Source organism: Hylobates moloch, unplaced genomic scaffold (genome assembly GCF_009828535.3).
Source record: "Hylobates moloch isolate HMO894 unplaced genomic scaffold, HMol_V3 SCAFFOLD_17, whole genome shotgun sequence".
Lineage (NCBI taxonomy): Eukaryota > Metazoa > Chordata > Mammalia > Primates > Hylobatidae > Hylobates > Hylobates moloch.
Window position 1 is genome coordinate 28,326,200 of NW_026652292.1, and position 23,901 is coordinate 28,350,100.

Sequence of the window (23,901 nt, forward strand, 5' to 3'; positions counted from 1 at the left end):
CATTCACTAGAGGTGTTGGAAGGATGGGGGGGAGATGACTAAGTATGAAAAGAACCTGAATGTCTATTTCAAGGCTGGCTGCTGAAAGAGAAAATATGAGTTTGGGGATGTATAAGGGGAGAAAAACCAAAGGGATGCACTGAGGAGGGAAGGAGGACACGCAGAGCCCATGGGGCCTGAGCAAAGACAGCAAAGGACAGGCTTGGGCATGAGCAAAAGCTGGCCTCACTAACTACAGGGGCTTTCTTAAATCTCTCTGACACCAACCTGCATCTCCCCAAAAAATTCAACAGCTGCCTGTCGAGTCTCAACCCATCTGGCTTTCAAGGCCATTCTTCATCTAGTTTCATCATACCCACCACTTTTATCTACTTTAAATAGCAACTTTCAAGTCCATGTTGATCAACCTGCACAACTTTAGCATGCACACACCATCCCCGCTCCCTTCCCTTTTACCTCTCCCAAATCGCACTCATTCCTACAGTCAACTGGGAGGCCGACCCTAAGTACTGGAGCTTCCAGGGGTGCGGGCTAACTCCCACCATCCCGCCCCCATTCCCACAAAAAGTCAACACTTATCACTTCATTTACAACAAAATTAGATTATATCTGTATTATTCTGTTTCATGTGTGCCAGTTTAATTTCCATATTTAAAGTATCCCTATAGTTTCATATATAGTAGAAAATTTAAAATATTTGTAAATTATTCTTAGCTACCAAATCATCTACTTAGAAATTTAAGCACAACTGCTATCATTTCACTTATCGTATTAGTAAGTTTATTCTTCTACCCTACTATTCCTCCACATTTTGGAATTTTACAGGAAATAAAAGGTAATAGGAAAAATCTGGTAAGTTGTGAACAATGAAATAGTGATTCTGAACCCTCCTTCCAATTTATGGCCTTTAATTTATGTGAAAACATCATTTTGGAAAGCAATTACAGGTTAAGCATCCATAACCCAAAATCCAAAGTGTTCCAAAATTTGAAACTCTTCAGTGTCAATATGATGCCACAAGTGGAAAGTTCCACACCTGACCTTATGTGACAGCTTGCAATCAAAACTTTGTCTATACAAAAGTATTAATAATATTGTATAAAATTACCTTCAGGCTACGTGAGTCTAAACCCATCTGGTTTTCAAGGCCATTTCAAGCCCATCTTATATATATTTCTTATATATGAGATATATATATAAAATATAAATGAATTTCAGTTAGAATAGGGTCCTATCCCCGAGATATCTCACTATATGCAAATATTCCAAAATCCAAAAATAATCTGAAACACTGCTGGTCCCAAGCATTTCGGATAAGGGATACTCAACCGTAATAGCCAATAATGGGAAATGAAAAAAAGAGAGAGAGAAAGAGAAAATACATTCATGTCTAGCTGACAAATTCATAATCTCATAATTTAGTTTCAAAAAAAAAAAGGGCAGGCCAGGTGTGGCTCATGCCTGTAATCCTTTGGGAGACTGAGGTGGGAGACAGCTTGAGGCCAGACGTTCAAGACCAGCCTAGGCCACAAAGTAAGAACTTGTCTGTACAAAAAATTAAAAAAATTAGCCGGGTGTGGTGGCACGTGCCTGTAGTCGCAGCTGTTGTGGAGGCTGAGGTGGGAGGATCACTTGAGCCTGGGAGGTCGAAGCTGCAGTGAGTTATGATTGTACCATTGCACTCCAGCCTGGGTGACAGTGGGAGACCACGTCTCAAAAAAAAAAAGCAGTAGGTCCTAAGACAAACTTTTCTTATTTTTACCAAATATATGCTAGACTTTAAAGGACTTTTTTTTGTCACTACTCCACTAGCCAAGAGTGACTCAAAAGTTCCACAGTGGAGTATGACACGTTATATTAACAAAAAAAATTTTCAAAACTTTTCAATACTGAGATTTTGCTTTCTGTCAAATACACCAGAACTTCAAAAGCATCTGCCATCATTCTTGGAGAAAGCATCAAGGAATAGAGGCATGATTTAATGGTAAGACGATGTTAACTCCTAAGTCCTCCTGCAATTTCAAGAAACCTATTAAGCTGCTGTCCTGGGTAAGGATAGAAATTAAGAAAGAAATAGTGAGTTTTAAAAAATAAATTCTTTTTTATGAGCCAGTAAAATAAAAATGCAATTTCTGTGGCACAGGCTTTATCTTCTTCCTAATAGTGCAAAGTACTATATAGAAAAATCTTCACATGGAAAGCAAGAAACTGGGGACAAAGGAGCTGGGGACAGACCATATTTGGATGTCTAATGCATTTTTAAAGAATAGTAACACATTTAGTCAAATATGACAATGAGTCATATTTATTATATGCTTGAAGTCATATACCATTTTAAATGAAGTCATATTGGCGTAAGTTTTACCTTAATTTCTTTTATAAACTTTCATGGAGACAAAAACTACATCTAGGGTTTTAATAACCACAAAGTTGGGTTATTATTCATTTTGTTGAAATACAAGGTCATGGTTCTAAACAGATTTATTCAACAGAGAGTCTGCCATTTATTAAATAATTTGCCCAAATCCAACATATGTTTTTCTGTATCCACATTATGACTAAACTCTGGCAATAAGTCATAAATAAGAATGGGGATTAAATACCACTTTAGTTTATTATTATACTGTACAATTCCTAAGCCAATGGTTTATCTGGAAAAATGGGAAGAGTGGGCTGCTAGTCCTCTCAGCAGCAGCAAATCTTTTGTTCCTTCTTTCATTGTTTAGACTTTCTTTAATCACCCTCTTTATAAATACTAGCAGGTTCCAAGATGAGATGTTTACTGAGCAGTAAATACTCCATTTGTTTTTAAGAAGTGAATCAACAGAGGCATTATGAAATCTAGATTAACTGTAACATTTATACAGCACATTTTGTCTGAGGAACTCAATGCACTTTATAAAACACAACCATCTCCCTGTAACAGTAAGTACTGTAAGGTGCCATTCATTCCAAGGAAAGCCATCTTGGGATAGGCCAAATCCAGTGAGGGTACGCAGAATCTTTCGCACTCTGGCATCCCAAGCCTCAAGCAGTGACTCGCAGAGTAGAGCTAGAGGGGGCCCTGGAGGTCAGTGGGAACTTCTACCCAACTTAGGATTCCTTCACCTCACTGCATCTGCCTGGACACTTGTAGGGAGGTCAGGCGACAGACCCAGGAGACCTGAGATCTCAGCCTTCCAAAGTCCTGGGATTACAGGTGTGAGCCACCACGCTTGGCCGAGATTTTTATGCATTATATGTAGCAATGACTCTCCAAAAGGAAAAAAAATCAAATCAAACCAAGGCAGCTTGGTTTTCCCCTTTTTTCCATTGCTACTCTTCTGGTCCCTCCTTCCCAAGGGTCTTACTGATAATATGTGGATTACTTGAATGCCACCAAATGCCTAATCCTTCAGATACTCTTTTTTGTGCTAACAGTTCATCACAATTTGCATGAATGAATAAAATATAACTATTCAGCTCAGATTTAGGTGGTTAAACAGTGACATTTTTAAAATTATGGTTGGCATATTTGCTTGAGATAACAGCATCATAAAAGTTAATTATTTTGTAGTTTTCATGGGCAGCCAGGCTATCAAGAATTATTTATTAATTTCTTCATGCCTTTTTTGTAAACCCTAGCCCATCTCAAATGAGATTAAGAAAGATACCACCCAGCCATTTAAACCGCTGACCGTAACCCTTCTTGATCCCCCCACTGCCCTATTTCTAGTCAATAAGTAAATAGCCTGGGATAAAAGTAGTATGACGAATGGCATTCCTTCCTTTAATACTTATTTAATGAGTACCTGTTCTGTGAAAGGCACTAGTTATAAAGAACAGGGAGAAAAAACATGGGTAGGACCATAGACCTTCAAAATCCTTACAGTCCAGTAAAGAAAAATAGCCCCAGAACACAATTATGGGTGCACAGAGGAACAAGAATATGTACCATAAAACAAATACCAGCAGGATTTGAGCAGGATATTACAAGGTTACATGGGCATGACAGAGGAAGTTTTACAATGACGATCAGCACACAGGGAAGGGACAGGGTATGCTTGACAACCCAGGTAAGTAGCTCTGTCTTACTTGGGTCAGTCTCTGTGAGAAGCTGTGCCCAGCAGTGGACAGCTGGCTGATAGCAGTCAACTAGCAGCAGATCCTGGCAGCCAAGGCCAAGAGGCTTTTTTTGAACAGACACTTGGGGTCAACTCTGCATCAGCAAAAAGATCATATTCAGGGCAAGAGGCTCTCAACACAAGCAGCAAAGGCCGAATGTCAAAGGACAAGAGAGATTATTTGTTTATTCTCTGTCAATAATATCATTTTCAAAATGGTAAATTCAAACATCACATAGTTTCTCAGGTATCATCCCTTCTGCCACGGTAAGAAAGCCACTTCTTTGTAACAGAGCAAAAGAAAATATAAATCATGGGGTTCGAATGACATTATCAAAAGACATAATTTACATACCAACAACTGCGGTAGGGGAAGATGAGACAAAGATGATTTAAACCCATATTTTCATCATTGAAAAGTACATGTCTATGGTGTTCATGTAGCCATGTTAGAGGGCTATGGGTATATTACAGACTTTACAATGCAGCAGGGTAAAATAAAACCATGGTCACACCATCCCCGAGGGTATGATTAAGGGCTATTTTAATTCATTCTTTTCTGATCTTAGACTCTCACAGAACATCATAGTCAGGTATATGGGCATATGATCATTTTCAAACAAGAATTTTAAAGCTCTGTCCTGCTCTTCTTTTTACCTCTTGATTGAAGAGGTTTGGTTTCTGATAACCTCAAAAGAGAACAACTCAAGGCAAGTCAATTTTTTAAAAACCTGATATATGAGGAGATATTGGAAAAGGAAGCCATGTCAGCCATTGCTGGCAATTTTTGTGGAGGCCAGTGGGCAGCTGAAGTAATTGCCTCAATTTCCTGTAACTTCCAACTCTACTCTGCCCACCTTTAATCCATCTCAGTCTGGATCCCCAGAATGATAAGCATAGCTATTCCACTTTCCAACTCCCCATCTTAAAAAGAAAGCCACCCTCCAGCAGTTTCCTCTGCTGGCTTTCCAAATAGAACCTGCTGTACCTCACACACAAAGATAATCCTCCTTGCAAGCAACCCCAGAGGCTCATCAGCCATTAAGCATTTGCTTTCATTCAGTTGTCAAACTGTGTTAATGAGTTTATACACACCTAGGTCATTCCATTCCCAGATTCTTCAAAGGCCTCAAGACCACACATAAATGAGAATATCAATATTCCTCATAAGAAGGTATCTTATAAAACCAGGAAATTAAATAAGAAAAGCTAACGTACGAAACTTTCCAACTCATTATATGAGGCCAGTATTACCATTATAATGACACTAGACAAAACATCACGGGAAAACTACAAACCAGTATCTCTTGTGAATACAGACACACAAATCTTAAGCAAAATACTACCAAACTGAATACAGCAGCACATGAGAAGAATGAGACACCACAATCAAGTGGGAGGCATCCCAGGAAAGCCAGGTTGGTTTAACACCCCAAATCAATTAGAATAAAAGAATAAAATGACATGATTATGTTAATAGCTACAGAAAAAGCATGTGAGAAAATTCAACACCATTTCGTGATAAAAACACTCAGCAAACTAAGAATAGAAGACCTTCTTTACTCTGATAAAAAGCATCTATAAAAACCCAACAGCTAACATCATCCTCAATAGTGAAAGACTGAATGCTTCCTACTGAGATTAGGAAGACAAAGATCTGCTCTCAATACTTCTATTCAGCATTGTACTGGAGGCTCTAGCCAGGGCAACTAAGTTAAGAAAATGAAATTAAAAAGATTACACGGGAAGAAGTAAAACTATTGCTATTTGTAGATAATATTATTTCAAAAATAACAAAATCCTAAGGAATCCACTAAAAGACTATTAGACCTAATAAACAAGAGCAGCAAGGTTGGAGGTCATAAGACCAATACACAAAAATTAACTGTATTTCCAAACACTTGCAATGAACAACCTGAAAATGAAATTAAGAAAATAATTCCAGGCTGGGCGTGGTGGCTCACACCTGTAATCCCAGAACTTTGGGAGGCTGAGGCGGGCGGATCACAAGGTCAGGACATCAAGACCATCCTGGTTAACACAGTGAGACCCTGTCTCTACTAAAAACACAAAAAAATTAGCCAGGTGTGGTGCCGGGCACCTGTAGTCCCAGCTACTCGGTAGGCTGAGGCAGGAGAATGGCGTGAACCCAGGAGGTGGAGCTTGCAGTGAGCCAAGATCGTACCACTGCACTCCAGCCTGGGCGACAGAGCGAAACTCCGTTTCAAAAAAAAAAAAAAAAAAAAAAAAAAGATTCCATTTATAACAGCACAAAAAAGAATAACATACTTCAGAATAAATTTTGCAAAAGATGTGTAAAATGTATACTCTGAAAACTATAAAACATTATTGAAAAAATTTAAAAAGACAGATAAATGGAAAGACATCCAAGTTCATGAATCAGAAAACTTAAGATTAAGATGGTAAGCCTGGGCAACATAGCAAGAGCCCTGTCTCTATTTTTTAAAAAAAGGTTAAGATGGTAATCATCAACCTAAATGCCCTTCAATGATAGACTACATAAAGAAAATGTGGGGCCAGGCATGGTGACTCAGGCCTGTAATCTCAGCACTTTGGGAGCCCAAGGCAGATGGATAACTTGAGGCCAGGAGTTGGAGACCAGCCTGGCCAACATGGCGAAAGCTCATCTCTACCAAAAATATAAAAATTAGCTAGGCATGCTGGCGCACACCTGTAATCCCAGCTACTCAGGTGGCTGAGGTGTGAGAATCACTTGAACCAAGGAGGCAGAGGTTGCAGTGAGCTGAGATCATGCCACTGCACTGCAGCCTGGGCAACAGAATGAGACACTGTCTCAAAAAAAAAAAGAAAAAAAAATGTGGTACTTATATACCATGGAATACTATGCAGCCATAAAAACGAATGAGATCATGTCCTTTGCAGGGACATGGATAGAGCTGGAGGCCATTATCCTTAGCAAACTAACACAGGAACAGAAAACCAAATACCACAGGTTACACAGACACACAGAGGAGAACAACACACACTAGGGCCTTTCGGAAGGTGGAGAACAAAAGGAGGGAGAGGATAAGGAATAATAACTAATAGCTATTAGGCTTAATACCTGGGGGATAAAAAATCTGTACAACAAACCCCCATGACACAAGTTTACCTATGTGACAAACTGCACTTTAAATAAACATTTTTTTTAAAGATGGTAATGATTCCCAAATTGATCTACAGAATCAACATAATGCCTATCAAAATCCCCACTGACTTCTTTGCAGAAATTGACAAGCTAATCCAAAAATTCATGTGGAAATGCAATAAACTCAGAATAGCTAAAACTTCAGTTTAGTACTGCAAAGGACATCATCAAGAGAGAGAAAAGACAATTCACAGAACGAAAAAAATTTTTGCAAATCTGATAAGGAATTTGCATCTGAGAATATATTTAAAAACTATTATAACTCAATAATTTAGAATAACCTAATTAAAAATGGGAAAAGGATCTGAATAGGTATTTCTCCAAAGACGATAAACAAATCGTCAATAAGCACATGAAAAGATGCTCAATTTCATGAGCCCTGAGGGAAATGGAAATCAAAACCATAATGAGATAATACTTCATATTCACTAGAATAGAAGGGCTAGAATAAAAAAGACAAACGATAACAAGTGTTGACAAAAATGTGAAGACACTGGGTCCCTGCTATATTGCTGCTGGGAATACAAAATGGTACAGGCACTTTGGAAATCAGTCTGGCAGTTCCTTAAAAGGTTAAACAGAGTTACCATATGACCTAGCAATTCTACTCCTAAGTATATACCCAAGGGAAATAAAAATACATGTCCAAACAAAATCTGTACACAAATATTCAAAGCAGCATTATTCACCAGCCAAAAAGTGGAAACAATCCAAATGCCCATCAACTGATGAACAGATACATAAAATATGGTATGCTCATATCATGGAATATTATTTAGCAATAAAAACAATGAAGTATTCACACACACTATACTATGGACAAATCCTGAAAACATGCTAAGTAAAAGAAGACAATCACAAAGAACTGACTTATATGATGCCTTTCATATAAAATGTTCAGAAGGGACAAATCCACAGAGGTTGAAAATAAACTGGTGGTTGCCTAGGATTGGGTAGGCTAAGGAACATGGGGAGAGATTACTAACGAGTACAGGGTTTCTCTTTGGGGTAATGTCAATGTTGCAAAATTAGATGATGGCCATGGATATACAATTTTGTGAACATACTAAAACCACTGAATTGTATGCTTTAAATGAGTAAATTGTATAGTATGTGAATTATATATCCATCAAGTTGTTTTTTAAAAATCAACTTTACCTCGAGGGAGTTGGGTCATCTTGGCCAAGGCGTGACATAATATTTATCAAGGTGTTAATCCCTATTTAAAATAAAAAATAAATACACAAGTAAATACAGATAGAAGCATTATAGGACCATCATATTACAGTAGAAAAAAATTATCTCATCTCAATGTGATTTTAAAAGGTTTGGAATCTACCTGTCTAAAAGTGTAATAAACAATTATTTAAAACACTGGATAGGAAAAAGAAATTTTTCTAAAAAACTCATCAACCCTTATTATAGTTCCTGCTCAAAGTAAATATTATAAAAGAGTCCGTGGGGCCAGGCACAGTGGCTCACGTCTGTAACCTCAGCACTTTGGGAGGCAGAGGCGGGTAGATCACTTGAGGTCAGGAATTCAAGACCAGCCTGGCCAACATGGCAAAACCCTGTCTCTAACAAAAATACAAAAAAACTAGCCAAGTGTGGTGGCACATGCCTGTAATCCCAGCTATTTCGGAGGCTAAGGCAGGAGAATCGCTTGAACCCAGGAGGCAAAGTTTGCAGTGAGCTGAGATCGTGCCGCTGCACTCCAGCCTGGGTGACAGAGTAAGACCCTGTCTCAAAAAAAAAAAAAAAAAAAAAAAAAAGAGTCAGTAAGCACTAGAATATGAGATGGTGAAAGAGTCACCCAGGGAACCATTCCTAGAGGTGAAATAATTTACAACAGAAAACACAGGCCAAAATAGGAGATTCACATCTTAAAATCATCCAGACATACCTTTCTTCCGCATGTGCATGTGATGAACTTTTCTGTCTCCATATTTGGGCTGCCGAATTCCACAGTTAGACAACGAATTCCTGGCATGATCAGGATTCATTCCAAAATTTAAATGATGACTTGGATGAGTCATGGCCAGCTAAAATTTCAATGAAATAAGTTCAGTCTTTAAAACAACATAAACTGGGTGCAGTGGCTCACGCCTGTAATCCTAAGGTGGAGGGACCACTTTAGCCCAGGAGATCAAGACCAGCCTGGGCAACACAGTGAGACGCCATCTCTACAAAAAATAAAAAATTAGCCTGGTGTGGTGGCACGTGACTGGAGTCCCAGCTGGATAACTTGAGCCCAGGAGGTCAAGGCTGCAGCGAGCTATGATCATGCCACTGCACTCTAGCCTGGATGACAGAGGGAGACCCTGTCTCAAAAAACAAAAACAAAACAAAAACTCAGCATGAGAGCACCATCTTTGTATCATCCCAAATTAAGCAGGAAAGGGAGCTGTCTATCCAGTTGAATTCTAAGCCCTGATCTTTCCATCTTATCTCCCCAAGTATCTGTAAATAGACGACCTACAGAATGGCAGAAAATATTTGCATACTATATATCCAACAAAGGACTAAGATCCAGAATCTACAAGGAACTAAAACAAATCAGCAAGAAAAAATAATAATAATAATAATAATAATAACAATAATCATCCCATTAAAAAGTGGGCAAATGACATGAACAAACATTTTTCAAAAGAAGATATACAAATGGCCAACAAACATGAAAGAATGTTCAACATCACTGATCATTAGGGAAATGCAAATTAAAACCACACGGAGATACCACCTACCACTTTACCCCAGTCAGAATGGCCATTATTAAAAAATCAAAAAACAGCAGGTGTTGGTGTGATGCAGTGACGAGGGAAGGCTTATAATACACTGAACTTTATATAAGCTACATAAATTAGTATAACTTCTGCAAAAAACAGTATGGAGATTTCTCAAGAAACTAAAAGTGGATGTAACACTTGATTCAGTCCTCCCACTACTGTGTATCTACCTAAAGAAAAAGAAGTCACTGTATCAAAAAGACACCTGCACTTCTATGTTTATTGCAGCACAATTCACAATTGCAAAAATATGGAATCAACCTAAGTGCCTATCAATGGATGAGTGGATAAAGAAAACGTGGTATACATATACCATGGAATACTACCCAGCAATAAAAAGAATGAAATAATGTATTTTGCAGCAACTCGGTTGGAACTACAGGCCATTATCCTAAGTTAATTAACTCAGAAACAGAAAACCAAATATCGCATATTCTCACTCACAAGTGGAAGCTAAGCTATGGGTACCCAGGGGCATACAGAGTGGTATAACGGACACTGGAGACTCAGATGGGGAGTGTTGGGAGGGGCGTGAGGGATGAAAAACTACCTATTAGGTATAATATACACAATTCAGGTGACAGGTAAGCCCAGACTTCACCACTATACAATTCATCCATGTAGCCAAAAACCACTTGTACCCCTAAATCTATTGAAAAAAATTTTAAGGTGGCCAAAACAAACAAAAAACAAATTTCCAGATCTCTGATGCAAGCCCTCTTCTGCAAACAAACATAAAAATCCACATCTTAAGGCTGGGCACAGTGACTCACACCTGTAATCCCAGCATTTTGGGAGGCCGAGGCAGGCACATCACCTGAGGTCAGGAGTTCGAGACCAGCCTGGCCAACATGGCAAAAGCCCGTCTCTACTAAAAATACCAAAATTAGCCGGGCATGGTGGCAGGCACCTGTAATCTCAGCTACTCAGGAGCCTGAGGCAGGAGAATCGCTTGAACCCGGGAGGCGGAGGTTGCAGTGAGCCGAGATCACATCATTGCACTCCAGCCTGGGAAACAAGAGCGAAACTCTGTACAAGAAAAAAAAAAAAAAAAAACTACATCTTTCAGAGAAGTTAGAATACTCACCACCTGGAAAGGAAAGCCATAAACGAGGAAAAGTTGGAAGAAGGTACTCAGAGTTGACAAATTTTAGTTTTTAGTCAATTTCTTTAGGGACGGTCTCAAATAAATGTAAGAGAATGGGCTGGAAAGCAGCAGAGGCAACCAGGGTAGAGCAATGGAGAGAACTATGTTTCTAATAATCCTTGTCACTTCCCAGGATAGAGAACCCAATGTACCATTTGTGACCTGCAAGATGAATTACTCCTATCTTGTTATTACGTGAGTTTACAGGAGAATAATTCTTACCTGCAACAGACAACGATCTTGGAAAGTATATCCTATCAACTTGTCCAAATGCATTAGGCATTGGTGGTAGCGGATATGATGGGTCAGAACAGGTAGCATCATTGCATGCTAGGAAAAAAAAATATTCAATAATGTTTAACTTTATAAAAACTTACAAAGTCACTTCATTTATTTTACAACAAGCCAGAACCACTTTCACATTCCAAATTCTATCTCACTAAGTCCTGAAACAGCTTATTGGCTGCATGGCATTCTGGAGAATCCTCTGTGAGAGACCGTAGCTGTTAAGAGTATATAGTCTCTAGAATCAGAATGCGTGGGTCCAAATCCTGCTCTGCCACTCATTCACTGTGTGACCTGAGGCAAGTTAGCGTACCTCTCTGCCTCAGTTTCCTCACCTGCACAATGAGAATAAGAAATATTCCTACTTCCGAGGATAGCTAAAAGGATTAAAAGAGGAAATACAAAAATCTTCTTAGAACATGGCCTGTTAGCCCTCATTCCATTAGGAATAGCCCTGGTTCTATCAGTATTCAGCAGGGTAGCTTTGAGTAAGTCACATGCATTTCTGTGCCTCCTTGTCTATCTTTAATTAAAAGGGAATGGATTAGGATTCATTCATTCTGAAACTTTTTTGGGGTCAAGATATTTTTGAGAATCCAAGGAAAATGACTCTTTCCCCAGAAAAATGTCCCTGTGCACAAACATGCAAAAGTTGTACACAATTTTAATGGGTTCACAAACCCCTAAAGCCCACGACTATCCTTGAAGAGCTTCTCAACCAGATATGCCACCCTAGGTTTAACATTTAATGATCTAACATTCTGAAGACAATTTTTACAAAGCTACCAGTATAGTTAAGGTACCCAAGGACACGGAATTTAAATTTTTCCTTCAATCCCTTTTCATTTGGCTATAAATTCCTTATTGGGAGATAATTTCATGGAAGGCATATCTTTTTCTTTTCCTTAATACTATTTCCCAAGAACACAAGAGAATGTAAGGAATCATTCTTATTCATCAGAACCTGGAGGATGGACCCAGCCCACAGAATGACTGACATATGCTTTATATTATTTCAGTCTTTGAAGTATTTTAAGCTGGCATTGTTTAAAAATACATGAAAATAGATTTGCTTGAAACTATAGAAATTAGTTATGTTATTAACTTATAAAGAAAGATTCATTCTACCAAATAGGATCCCTAATCAACAAAAAATCTTTCCTGCCAGTTCAATTCAGTAAGTATATAATTGAGCACCTCCACATGTAAGGCCTTACAATATGTGTGGAAGATAGAAAAGGTAAAGACATTGTTTTTGCCATTAAAGCTAGAAATATGCCATTAGGATTTGAATTATCGGCACTTTATCCACTTTGTTTTTATAAGTGCTGTGCTGATAAACACAACAATATGGAAACAACATGCACAACCAAAGAATAATAGTTTTCCAGCCACTTAAACTGCAGGAAGCTCAAGAGTTGATGCTAAAAACTCAAGGTGGATAGGACATGGGTTAGGACATGAAGACTATTCAGTGCAACTGCCTTTCTAAAGCATGAACTCAACCTGGTGAATTGTTTACTTTTTAAATATTTCCTATGAGAGATAAATCGCTGCCTGCCAGGAAAATAAAAACCCTCTTTAGAGTGCTGATTATTAAAAAATTACCTTTTTTTTTTTGAAACAGGGTCTCGCTCTGTCGCCCAGGCTACAGTGCAGTGACACAATCACAACTCACTGCAGCCTCGACCTTCCAGGCTCAAGAGATCCTCCCACCTCAGCCACCAAACCCCAGTAGCTGGGACTACAGGCATGCAGCACCACACTCTGCTAATTTCTGTGTTTTTTTGTAAAAATGAGGTTTTGCCATGTTGCCCAGGTTGGTTTTAAGCTCCTGGGCTCAAGGGATCGGCCTGCCTCGGCCTCCCAAAGTGCTAAGATTATACAGGCGTGAGCCACTCCGCCAGGCCCGAAAATTACTATTAACTTTAAGCCCAAATCTGTATCTTTGGAAGTTTTATCCCTTTAATCCTACTTCTACTCAGAAACAAAATGCATTTAATGGCAGGCTTTCCACATCTTGTTTTAGCTAACCTACACTTTCCTTCCTTACTTCCTTTAACCTTTTCTCATGTAAAACAGCTTTGAATCCCTTAACCACTTCCTCTAAATCTGCTCCAAACAAAGCCTGTTTCTCCTTCCAAATAAACCTTTTGTGAGTACCATGGAAGGGTATAGATGACCTGTGTCCATCTTGAATCCCAGACATCAAGTCTCAATGTTACCTACAAGATTTTAAATTTCTAACTCGGTTTTTAAAAGTATCAATCTTTGCAATATTAAAATACAATCATCTTTATGTCTGGTATCTTTATGTCTGCCAACTGCTTTAATAAAAAAAAAAAACCCTCAAATTCTCCCACAAAAATAGAGCAACAAGACTAGCAAAATGAAAGACCAATGAACATTTTCTACATAAAAACTAAATGACAAGGTACCCTCTTGAGTCCCTAAATAAGAGTGGATGAGGAGAAAGAGCTATGTCTCAGCATCTGTGTGAAAGAAGAGAGGCACAGGCCCTGATAATGGAAGAAACTCAAAATTAACAACTCATGTTCACCGGAAACAACCCAAACTGGTGAGAGCTCTGCCGAATCTAATTCACTGAGTGAATACAGGAGGACAGTCTAACTGTGCTTAAGACACCTGGGACCTACAAACACTCAACACACAAAAAAACAAAAACTGAAGCTCCCTACAAGGTAAAAGCCCCACAACGAGGAGAAAGTGCTGGGAGTGAAAGCCACATTTCGCACGAGAGGGATAATGAAAGGCAAAAGAGAGGAGGTCCAGACAAAAGCAGAGGAGAGAAGCAGAGGGGGCAGATCTTAGTGTGAAGCCATATTCTTTTATCACTGCAAAAACAACAGGATGAGGAGCTCCAGAACCATGAAAAACTATCCTGCCTTATACCCCCTTTCTAAAAGTACAGGAAACTATTTCATTTGGTTTACTTAATTTTTAAGTTTCTTAAAGAGCAACAGGAAAGAATCATGATCAAATCCCATTCAAAGATTTTTCTAAGAAGAGGAGTAGAATAACATCCTTGCTGATAATAAAAACATTCCAGAGGCCCGGGACAGTGGCTCACGCCTGTAATCCCAGCACTGTGGGAGGCCGAGACAGGCAGATCACGAGGTCGGGAGATCAAGATCATCCTGGCTAACGTGGTGAGACCCCGTCTCCACTAAAAATACAAAAAATTAGCCGGGTGTGGTGATGGGCACATGTGTTCCCAGCTACTCAGGAGGCTGATGCAGGAGAATGGCGTGAACCCAGGAGGCGGAGCTTGCAGTGAGCCCAGATCGTGCCACTGCACTCCAGCCTGGGCAACAGAGCCAGACTCTGTCTCAAAAAAAAAAAAAAAAAAAAAAACCATTCCAGAGAAATATACCAATAACCTTCAAAATAAGCAAAGAAATTACTAAAACAACAGGAGGATTAACAAAAATTACAAATAAATATTACATAAATTCAGAAATGAGATAAGAGGAAAGGAAGATTTGAAAAGAAGTGACAAAACTCAGGAAAAAGAAACATAAAAGGAGGTAAGCATTTCAAGACTAAAGAAGGAACACAAAATCAGATCAGCCCAATGAATAGTGCTTTTGAAAAATAGAAATGAAGAATTCAAGAGAAAATGACAGATCCAGAAGAGAAGCAAAAAAGATATGAGATGCATATATCTTATAAGAAGATACAAGATGCAAGAAGTAATTACTACTTCTTGAATGAAGAATTCAAGAGAACATTATAGATCCAGAAGAGAAGCAAAGAAAATATAAGATGCATATAAGTGGAGCACTTTAAAAATCAAAATAATAGAAAATAATGAAAGATGTAACACAAGAAAAAGAAAACTTTCCTGAGACAAAAGACAACTTGAAAGTATATACTGAAAGTATATACAGCATACCTGAAAAAATTAACTGAAAAGAGCTGAGACAAGAGCTGAGACATATTCTAGTAAACTATTGGTTTCTAAAGAAAAAGAAAAAATCCTTTGGGCACTCAGACAAAAGGACCAAGTCACTTAAACTCATATTGTTATCACACCTTTTTTTTTTTTTTTTTTTGAGACAGGGTCACACTCTGTTACCCAGTTTGGAGTGCAGTGGCACGATCTCGGCTCACCGCAACCTCCATCTCCCAGGCTCAAGTGATCCTCCCACCTCAGCCTCCCAAGTAGCTGGGACCACAGGTGTGCACCACCACACCCAGCTAATTTTTTGTATTTTTTGTAGAGATGGGGTTTCGCCATGTTGCCCAGGCTGGTCTCGAACTCCTGAGCTCAGGTGATGCACTTGCCTTGGCCTCCCAAAGTGCTGGGATTACAGTTGTGAGTACCTGTACCAGACCATATTGTTATCATACTTTTGATAGCAATGTTTTACGCCAGAAAACAATGAGAATGTATTTAAAATATTAAAGAAAGAAAATGGGATCCACAGATTTTATATCCAGCCAAACTGACCATTAAAATAAAGGCCACAGGCAAACCGTGAGGAACATGCAGAAACTCAAGGACCACTGTTTCTATAAGCCCTTCTTGAGGAATGTTTTAGAAAATGAGCTTCAGACAAATAAAAAAGGGGAGGTAGGAGATTGATAATGACATATGATTTGATGATTACTTGCAAATATATTTTTATGGTAGATAATCACAAGTGAGTCAATATAAGAAATAATTAAACATTCTAACATTGATTAGTACAACCATGAGAAAACAAGGGGAGAAGAAGAAATATATAAAGAGTAGGATGAGGTTGCTGTCTGCCTTATTAACTTGCAACAAAAGGATATCACTTCAAATTAGGTGCCAGGTGAGAGAGAGGATTATGGGAAGAAGCAGAGAGAAGCTATTTTTACTAAAAGACAACAAGATACACACACACAGACACACACACACAGAAAGAAAGAGAAGTAAGGGAGAAATATAATTATACTATAAAGTTGTCAGTATAAAGGTAACCATTAGAATAAAAATACAAGCGTTCCCGAATACAAGGGATATGAAAAGGAAAAACACAAAGCCAATATAATGGATTTCATAGTAACCACTAACATAAAACTGTTTGACAGACAGAAAGCCAAACATAACAGTAAGCTCTATATATTACTATAGAGTGATCTCCCAGACACGTTTTTGTTGTTGTTGTTGTTGTTGTTTTGTTTTGTTTTTTAGAGATGGGGTTTCACTCTGTCACCCGTGCTGGAGTATAGTGGTACAATCATAGCTCACTGCAGCCCCAAACTCCTGGGCTCAAGTGATCCTTCCACATCAGCCTCCTTAGTGGCTAGGACAACAGGTGTGCACCACTACACCTGGCTAAGTTTGCAATCCTCCTGCCTTGACCTTCCAAAGCACTGGAATTTTAGGTCTGAGCCATCACACCTGGTCCAGACACATTGTTAAGTGAACAAAATCTCAGTAGAGAAAAGTGTGTTTAAGATACCACCATTCATACAAGAAAGAGGAAAACAAACAAAAATACATAAATATTTGCTTTTATAAAAATAAGAAATTAGGCCTTTTTTTTTTTTTGATGGAGTCTCACTCTGTTTCCCAGGCTGGAGTTCAGTGGCGTGATCTTGGCTCATTGCCACCTCTGCCTCCTGGGTTCAAGCTATTCTCCTGCCTCAGCCTCCCAGGTAGCTGGGACTACAGGCACACACCACTACTCCCGGCTAATTTTTTGTATTTTTAGTAGAGACAGCGTTTCACCATGTTGGCTGGGCTGGTCTTGAACTACTGACCTCAGGTTATCTGCCCACCTCGGCCTCCCAAAATGCTGGGATTACAGGTGTGAGCCACTGCGTGCGTAGCCAGATCAAGCCATGTTTAAAAGATAGTTACATTTTAAAAGACAGTCAGGGGTGGGTGGCAAGAAAAGGATACAAGCAACAGAGATAGAAGTTAGACTTAAAAAAAGTACACTTGACCCTGTAAATCTGATTGCAGAGTCATGTAAACATTTTACATAATTATAAAACAATCTTTAATTTTTAAAAGGAACCTAGGCCAGGCACAGTGGCTCATGTCTGTAATCCCAGCACTCTGGGAGGCTGAGGCAAGAGGATCACTTGAACCTAGGAGTTTGAGACCAGCCTGGGCGACAAAGCAAGACCCCGTCTCTACAAAAAATAGAAAAATCAGCCAGGCATGGTGGCACATGCCTGTGGTCCCAGCTACTTGGGAGGCTGAGGTGGGAGGATGTGTTGGGCCTAGAAGTTCAAGGCTGTAGTGAGCCATGATCGCAGTGTCACTGTACTCCAGCCTAGGTGACACAGCAAGACCCTGACTCAATCAATCCGTCAGTCAGTCAGTGGAACTCTTAAAATCAAAAGTAAAATGAAACAAATGAATTCTGTGTATCCAGTTTGTGGCATAACCACGAGATATAGAAAATTGAGTGTAAATCCCCAGTGAGATACAGCTATAGATAATCAAAGACAAAAAAGAACACAGACAGTCCCCAATTTACTACGGTAAGACTTACAATTTTTTGACTTTACAATGACATGTAAGCAATATTAATTCAGTATGCTCCTTGACTGATGATAGGCTGTGTCCCAATAAACCTATCATAAACTGAAAATTCAACTTATGATCTTATGATATTTTCAACTTACTCTGGGTTTATGGGTTTACTGGGATGTAACCCCATTGTAAGTCAAAGACCATCTGTACTCCCAAACAAACAAGCAGCTATTTTCCATCACCATATTGGTGGTGGTGCTATTAAATTGTTAATCTGGGACTACTTGTTGGGTATTATGGAATAAATCAAATGAGTAACTTTTGGTGCTGTCCCACAGGATCTTCATCTCAGGGTAATCAAATAGTTGATGAGGAAAAGATCCTTTTTAAAAAGTATTTTAAGTAATAAATGAAGAAAGACAGAATTAGAATATCATTTTGGCAGACCCTGGGTCTACGTAACGATCCATCAGTGACCGATAATGTCACATACAAATAAAGAGAGTCCTCACCACCAGCTATGAAAATATCTTGCAAAAAAACTGAACTTAAATCTGGTCAGTGCTATTCAACAGAACACTCTATGATGATGGAAATATCCTCTTATCTGTGCTGTTGTAATGGGCAGTAGCCACATGTGTCTACTGAGCACTCAAAGTGTGGTGAGGGCAACTGCGAGGCAGAATTTTTAATTTCATTTAATTAATTTAAATTTAAATAGCCATATGCAACCAGTGATACTGGGCAGCGCAGTTTTAGATCTAACTACCAATTTATAGGAAACACAAGGGGCAGAAGTACCTGGTAAATGACACCAGAAAGTTGCAATCAGCAAAACTCAGACTACACTGTAGGAACTCTACAGGACACGTAATCCAATTTCTTCAACAACAAATGTTTGCAAGGGAAAAAAAGGAGAAATGGAATGAGAACCTACAGATTAAAGAGACTTAAACAACACCAACTAATCACAATGTATAGATCTCACATGGACCCAAATTCAAACAGACTAAAATAAATTTAATAGACAACGAGAAAAATGTAAACATTGACTAGGTATTTGATGATATTACAGAAATGCTTTTGAAAACAGTCGAAGCTAAGTGATAGTTCACAGAGTTCATTATACTTTTCTCTTTCATCTTGTATGTTTTAAATTATTCCTAATAAAATATAACACTAGCCAGATGAGGTGACATGCACCTGTAGTTCCAGCTATAGGAGGCTGAAGCAGGAGGGTTGCTTGAGCCCAGGAGTCCAAGGCAACAAGGCCAGAGTGCACTATTATTGCACCTGTGAATAGCCACTGCATTCCAGCCTGGGCAACACAGCAAGACTCCCATCTCTAAAAAAAAAAAACAAAAAACAAAACAAAGAAATCTCTATCAGGCCAGTTAGCCTTTAAACAAATCTTTCCTTCTTCACAAGCGGCACTACGCTCCAATTAAAAAATCAAGTATCTCATACAGACTAAAAATCAAAATTCCTTTGTTAACAATAACTATGAAACCATTGCCCTCTCAGACATTCCTCCTTCCCCCTGCTACAAGATCTAATTTAGAAAATACATCCTTCAACTTGCTGTCCAAAGCCTCTGAATCCCTAGGGATGTTACTTTTCACTGTTGAGTCATTCCTTGACAAATCATTGAGCAAGACAATCAGATAATTTGATAATACATGGCAGCCTTCCATCCCATTCCAGATGGCCACTCTAGGAAGACAGCACATTCATTAATTAGTCCAAATACAGCTCTCTGTCCACTCAATACAAATACCAACCACCACAACTCAGCTTTCCTCAAAGGCCAACAGTTCTCCAGGCACCTGTGTTTCCTTTTTTTTCCTTAAGAAGTTACAGTGTCTCCGCATTTGGCATGAGTCTCCTACTGGTGATGTGAGTGTGATGGTGCAAATTCTTTGCTCCTTTTTTCACGTCTTCTGAGTCAGTTTATTGATTTCCATGGACCACCTTCTCAGTATAGCATAGGGTCCAGGCGCCTCCCTCTACAGAAGATACCAATTTAACCTCAGTGTGTGAAACCCTGTTCTTAAAAAATACAGGTCCTATTGCAGCATGTTGCTTTTCTTCCTCTTCTGAGTCATTATGCTCAATTTTTTAGACTCAGATTCAGGTTTTGATTCCTTTTTCTTCCACATTACCCAGAATTCACTCTAACAAGCAGCAACACAGAAAAAGTTCTTCAACAATTTATCTACAAATATAGTGACAGGTCCACATTCAGTTCACATATAATTACAAGTTATAGCACCCACCCCTAGGTTTTCAATCCTCTTAACATTGGCTGGGGCACCAGGTAGAATTTTCCAATCTCCTAACAATCCTTGGTAACTTCTCTGGTTGGGGAAAATGTACTTCCAGAGAGAGATGCTGGTACTGAGGTCACTCCATCTCAGATTTAACAAAAGGGTTTCGTCTCCTGCAGAAACCAGATAGCATCTCAAGGCTTTTACTAGCAACCTACTAGCAATTATTACTAAAAAAACAGTAGGTTCTATATCAATGAACTACCAAATAGAGAGGAAAAACTACCAAGGATTTTAAATACATCCTTTTTTCTAAAAATTATGAGCCTATCTGTTCAAAGACTTTGAATAATCATAAAATTATTCAAAGTATTCAGTGTATAAATTCACTTAACTGCTATTTCCTAGTCAATTAGATTTTTATTCTTCATTACCAAAAATACTAAATGCTTTCATTTTGGAGGTTTTAAACTGCATTATGATATGCCACCAGCTTATGTGAGGAAAACACACCAAAAGAAAACATTTATTCTAACATAAGAAATTAAATATCATTGTAAGCCACAGCCAATTTTACTTGTAAAAAAACAACAACAAAAACACTGTTGGTCCCTTTCTCAAAAAATTACAGGTTTTATTAAACATTCATTAAAATCTTTACATTAAGAACAAAGTAAAGGCCAAATAAACAATAAAAAATGTTAGCATATATGACTTCTGACTAGACAAACCTGCACTGGACTAAACTTTTATTAAGGATGTAAAAAGACTACTCTATCCTAAAAATACGACTAAAACAGCTTCTAAAATATATTCATAGATGTTTGGTCATTAATGCTACATGATAAAATATTTTATCTGATTTCTTTACAACAAAACTAGAGGGAATGGCTTTGCTGCCTTCATTGTTCACTGAAGGAATTTCAAGGTTAAAAAAATTCAAACAAAATGTATAGCAAACATTGATAATTTAAGGGCAACTGTTCAGAATCTTTGTGTGATGCATGTAAAATACCTGAGAATTTTAAAACATAAAAATTCCAGGAAGAGCTAACGTATCATCTGTGGCAAAAACTCTTAGTTAAAATGTACCCAGAAGTTCTCTACTTGTCAAAGATTTTCTGTAAGATGCATCAGTAGAAAGGAAGACTTTCTGACCATTTATATTCAATAAGGACAGACAAAGAGAAAGCTCAGTAAGAGTCCAGGGAGTTTCAAATGACTAGCCCATGGCTTGCATAGTCAGTGGTTTATTTATTCCTACATTCATAACAACGGTTACCACTTCGAAGCCATTCTGGAACAAGGAAAGGTATAAATAAACATAATGAAAATACTCATTGCAAAAATACTTATTTTGAGCCCAAAGTCAACTACGCTAGTTTACTTTTGCCATTTTCCCCTAAATCATTTTCCCCTAAACCTTACTGTAGGGTTTTTTTATTTAAAGTTTGAACTAGGTTACTCCTGTGTCATGAATGAGTTGATGAACACCTCCAAATTTCCATATGTTGATGTTTTAAGCTTAATGCAGGTAACAATTTATTTTCACAACCCCAAGAATACTCACTGATGGTGAAATAATATTTAATATGTCAAAATAAACAGATACTTCATCTGTTCATCTAACCTTGACAGCTACAGAATGCATCCAGGATAATTTGATTTTGGTGTGTAAGGAACTATTTCACCAAAGCACAGGGTTTTTTGGTTTTAATAGTTCACTCTCAGCCCCCATGTTGCCACTGTGTAAGTGGCATTTCCTTCTCTTCTGCTTCTATGGACTTCTCAGGTAGCTTGCTGGCTCATTTTCATTCATTTATATGCAGACATTTCTTTACAAACCATAAAGCAATTCCTTCTGTATTCAGTATATGAACTCACAGGCAACAATTTACATTCTTTATCAAGTCATTTACATATGAGAGTAATTTTATCAAAATCTTAAAAAGACTTCCATTCGGAGGACCAGAGAATGGAAGCATGGCTTCTAAACAGATGGCAGTTCTCTCTGGAAGAGTGAGAGTTCTACAGAGGGAGGAACGATTATTAGATCATAAAGCATTCACCTTTGCAGGGGTTTAATCAGGATCCCTTTTCTTCTACCAGTTAGGCAAGGAAACTGAGTGAGTCCTTTTGCCTATCAACCTCGAAACAGAACATAGCATATCACACAGCAAGAGACAAGACCACTTACTCCTCCAGCTGCTTCTCAACTAGCTGAGGGTAGAGGAAGGACATTTGTGATATAGCTGAAGAATACAAAACTGTACTGGAACAGATAATTCAGTATTCTTGTTTGCTTCACAAAAAGAAAAAAAAAGGCTCAATGCTTCAGAAAAAAAAAAAAAAAGATACTGTATTCAGTGGCCTTAGGGACTGCTACAGGAGGTGGAGGAGAAATCAAGTAAAACAGGATACTCTCTCCACTCCCATCTCCCACTAGTCAATCAAGCTTCTTTATCCTTTTACAAATAATGGCTCTAGCAGGGTTTTGTATGAAAAAAAAAAAAAAAACTTTGAAGTTAACCAAAAACACAAGTTCAAAACTACTAACCAGAAGGTCTGGAAGGTGCCTTCTAGTTCTTAATGCTCAACAATTTTATGATCTCTTAGACAATCAACTCTGACTTATCACTGAGATCATCAGATTTGGAGCAAACTGTCTAGGATTCTGCTCACTGGTCTGATGATGTCCACCTTAGGATGACATTACGTTGGTTTTGGGGAAACACTGACAAACAGAAAAACCGGGTGATATGGCTTCAAATGGCCCTGAGAGAGAATCAATGGAAGTAAAATATTCATCTGAAAGTACTGACATCATAAGATATTTGTCAATTGGTAAAATAATTGTAGACCTGGTGAAAATAGCTGGCTACCACTATAGATGATTACCCTGAAAATATGGCAATATTACACCAATAGCAGTTCATCTTAATGCAAAAATAGTTAGCTTTGGACATCACTTAGTACATAAATTGTGTAGCAATACTTTTAAACCCTGCTAGTTAATATAATAATTAAATGCCAACACTGATTTTTTAAAAAATTCATTATGATGAAATGAACACTAAGAAGAAACTAAGAGTAAGCTGCTTGAACTTACTGCAACACATGCTACCATCGAAACAGATAAATGGAAGCCTGGAAGTATTCTTCCAAAAGGCTGAACACAGCAAACTGCATTACCTAACCATAGCCTGTGTACTCATTTCCTTTACTGTAATTCTCATGGACTTCATCCAATATCAATTGTGACAAAAGAATCAAGTGAAAAAACAGAATATGTTGGTTTAGGGGATCTTTAATCACATATAAATTCCACCCATAGGAAAAACAAAAATGCTTATTAGTCAGTTAGTTACATATAGCAGAAATGTTACTCTATTGCATTCACCCAAGGAAAATATATTATCATTTGGTTCAAATATGAAGTATATACTGATTCTGTTCATTAATGCCTTCAGTTCTCTGCAATATAAATTGCAATGTAAATTTGAGTCATCAGTCTAGAAAACATACACTTCAGGAGTCTGCTTGTATGGCTGCTGGATTATCTCTTTTGTATAAGCACCTACACATGTGCTGCAAACAGGCAGATGCATGAGCAGATGCTTGAGGACAGACTTACCTTCATCCAAAGAGAAGAGACTGAACTGA

General features: G+C 38.2%; 1 protein-coding gene across 8 annotated transcripts in view; it reads right to left on the reverse strand.

The window, feature by feature from the left end:
- The window catches only part of DROSHA (drosha ribonuclease III), a 131,220-nt gene that overhangs the window by 38,204 nt on the left and 69,115 nt on the right, over positions 1-23,901 (reverse strand). For all 8 annotated transcript variants that reach the window (XM_058430118.1, XM_058430120.1, XM_058430116.1 and 5 more), the window contains 3 exons: positions 11,428-11,535; positions 9,176-9,314; positions 8,431-8,491 (listed from right to left, as the gene is read on the reverse strand). In XM_058430118.1, the coding sequence (XP_058286101.1) occupies positions 8,431-8,491; positions 9,176-9,314; positions 11,428-11,535 (308 nt within the window). The remainder of the gene's footprint in view (positions 1-8,430; positions 8,492-9,175; positions 9,315-11,427; positions 11,536-23,901) is intronic.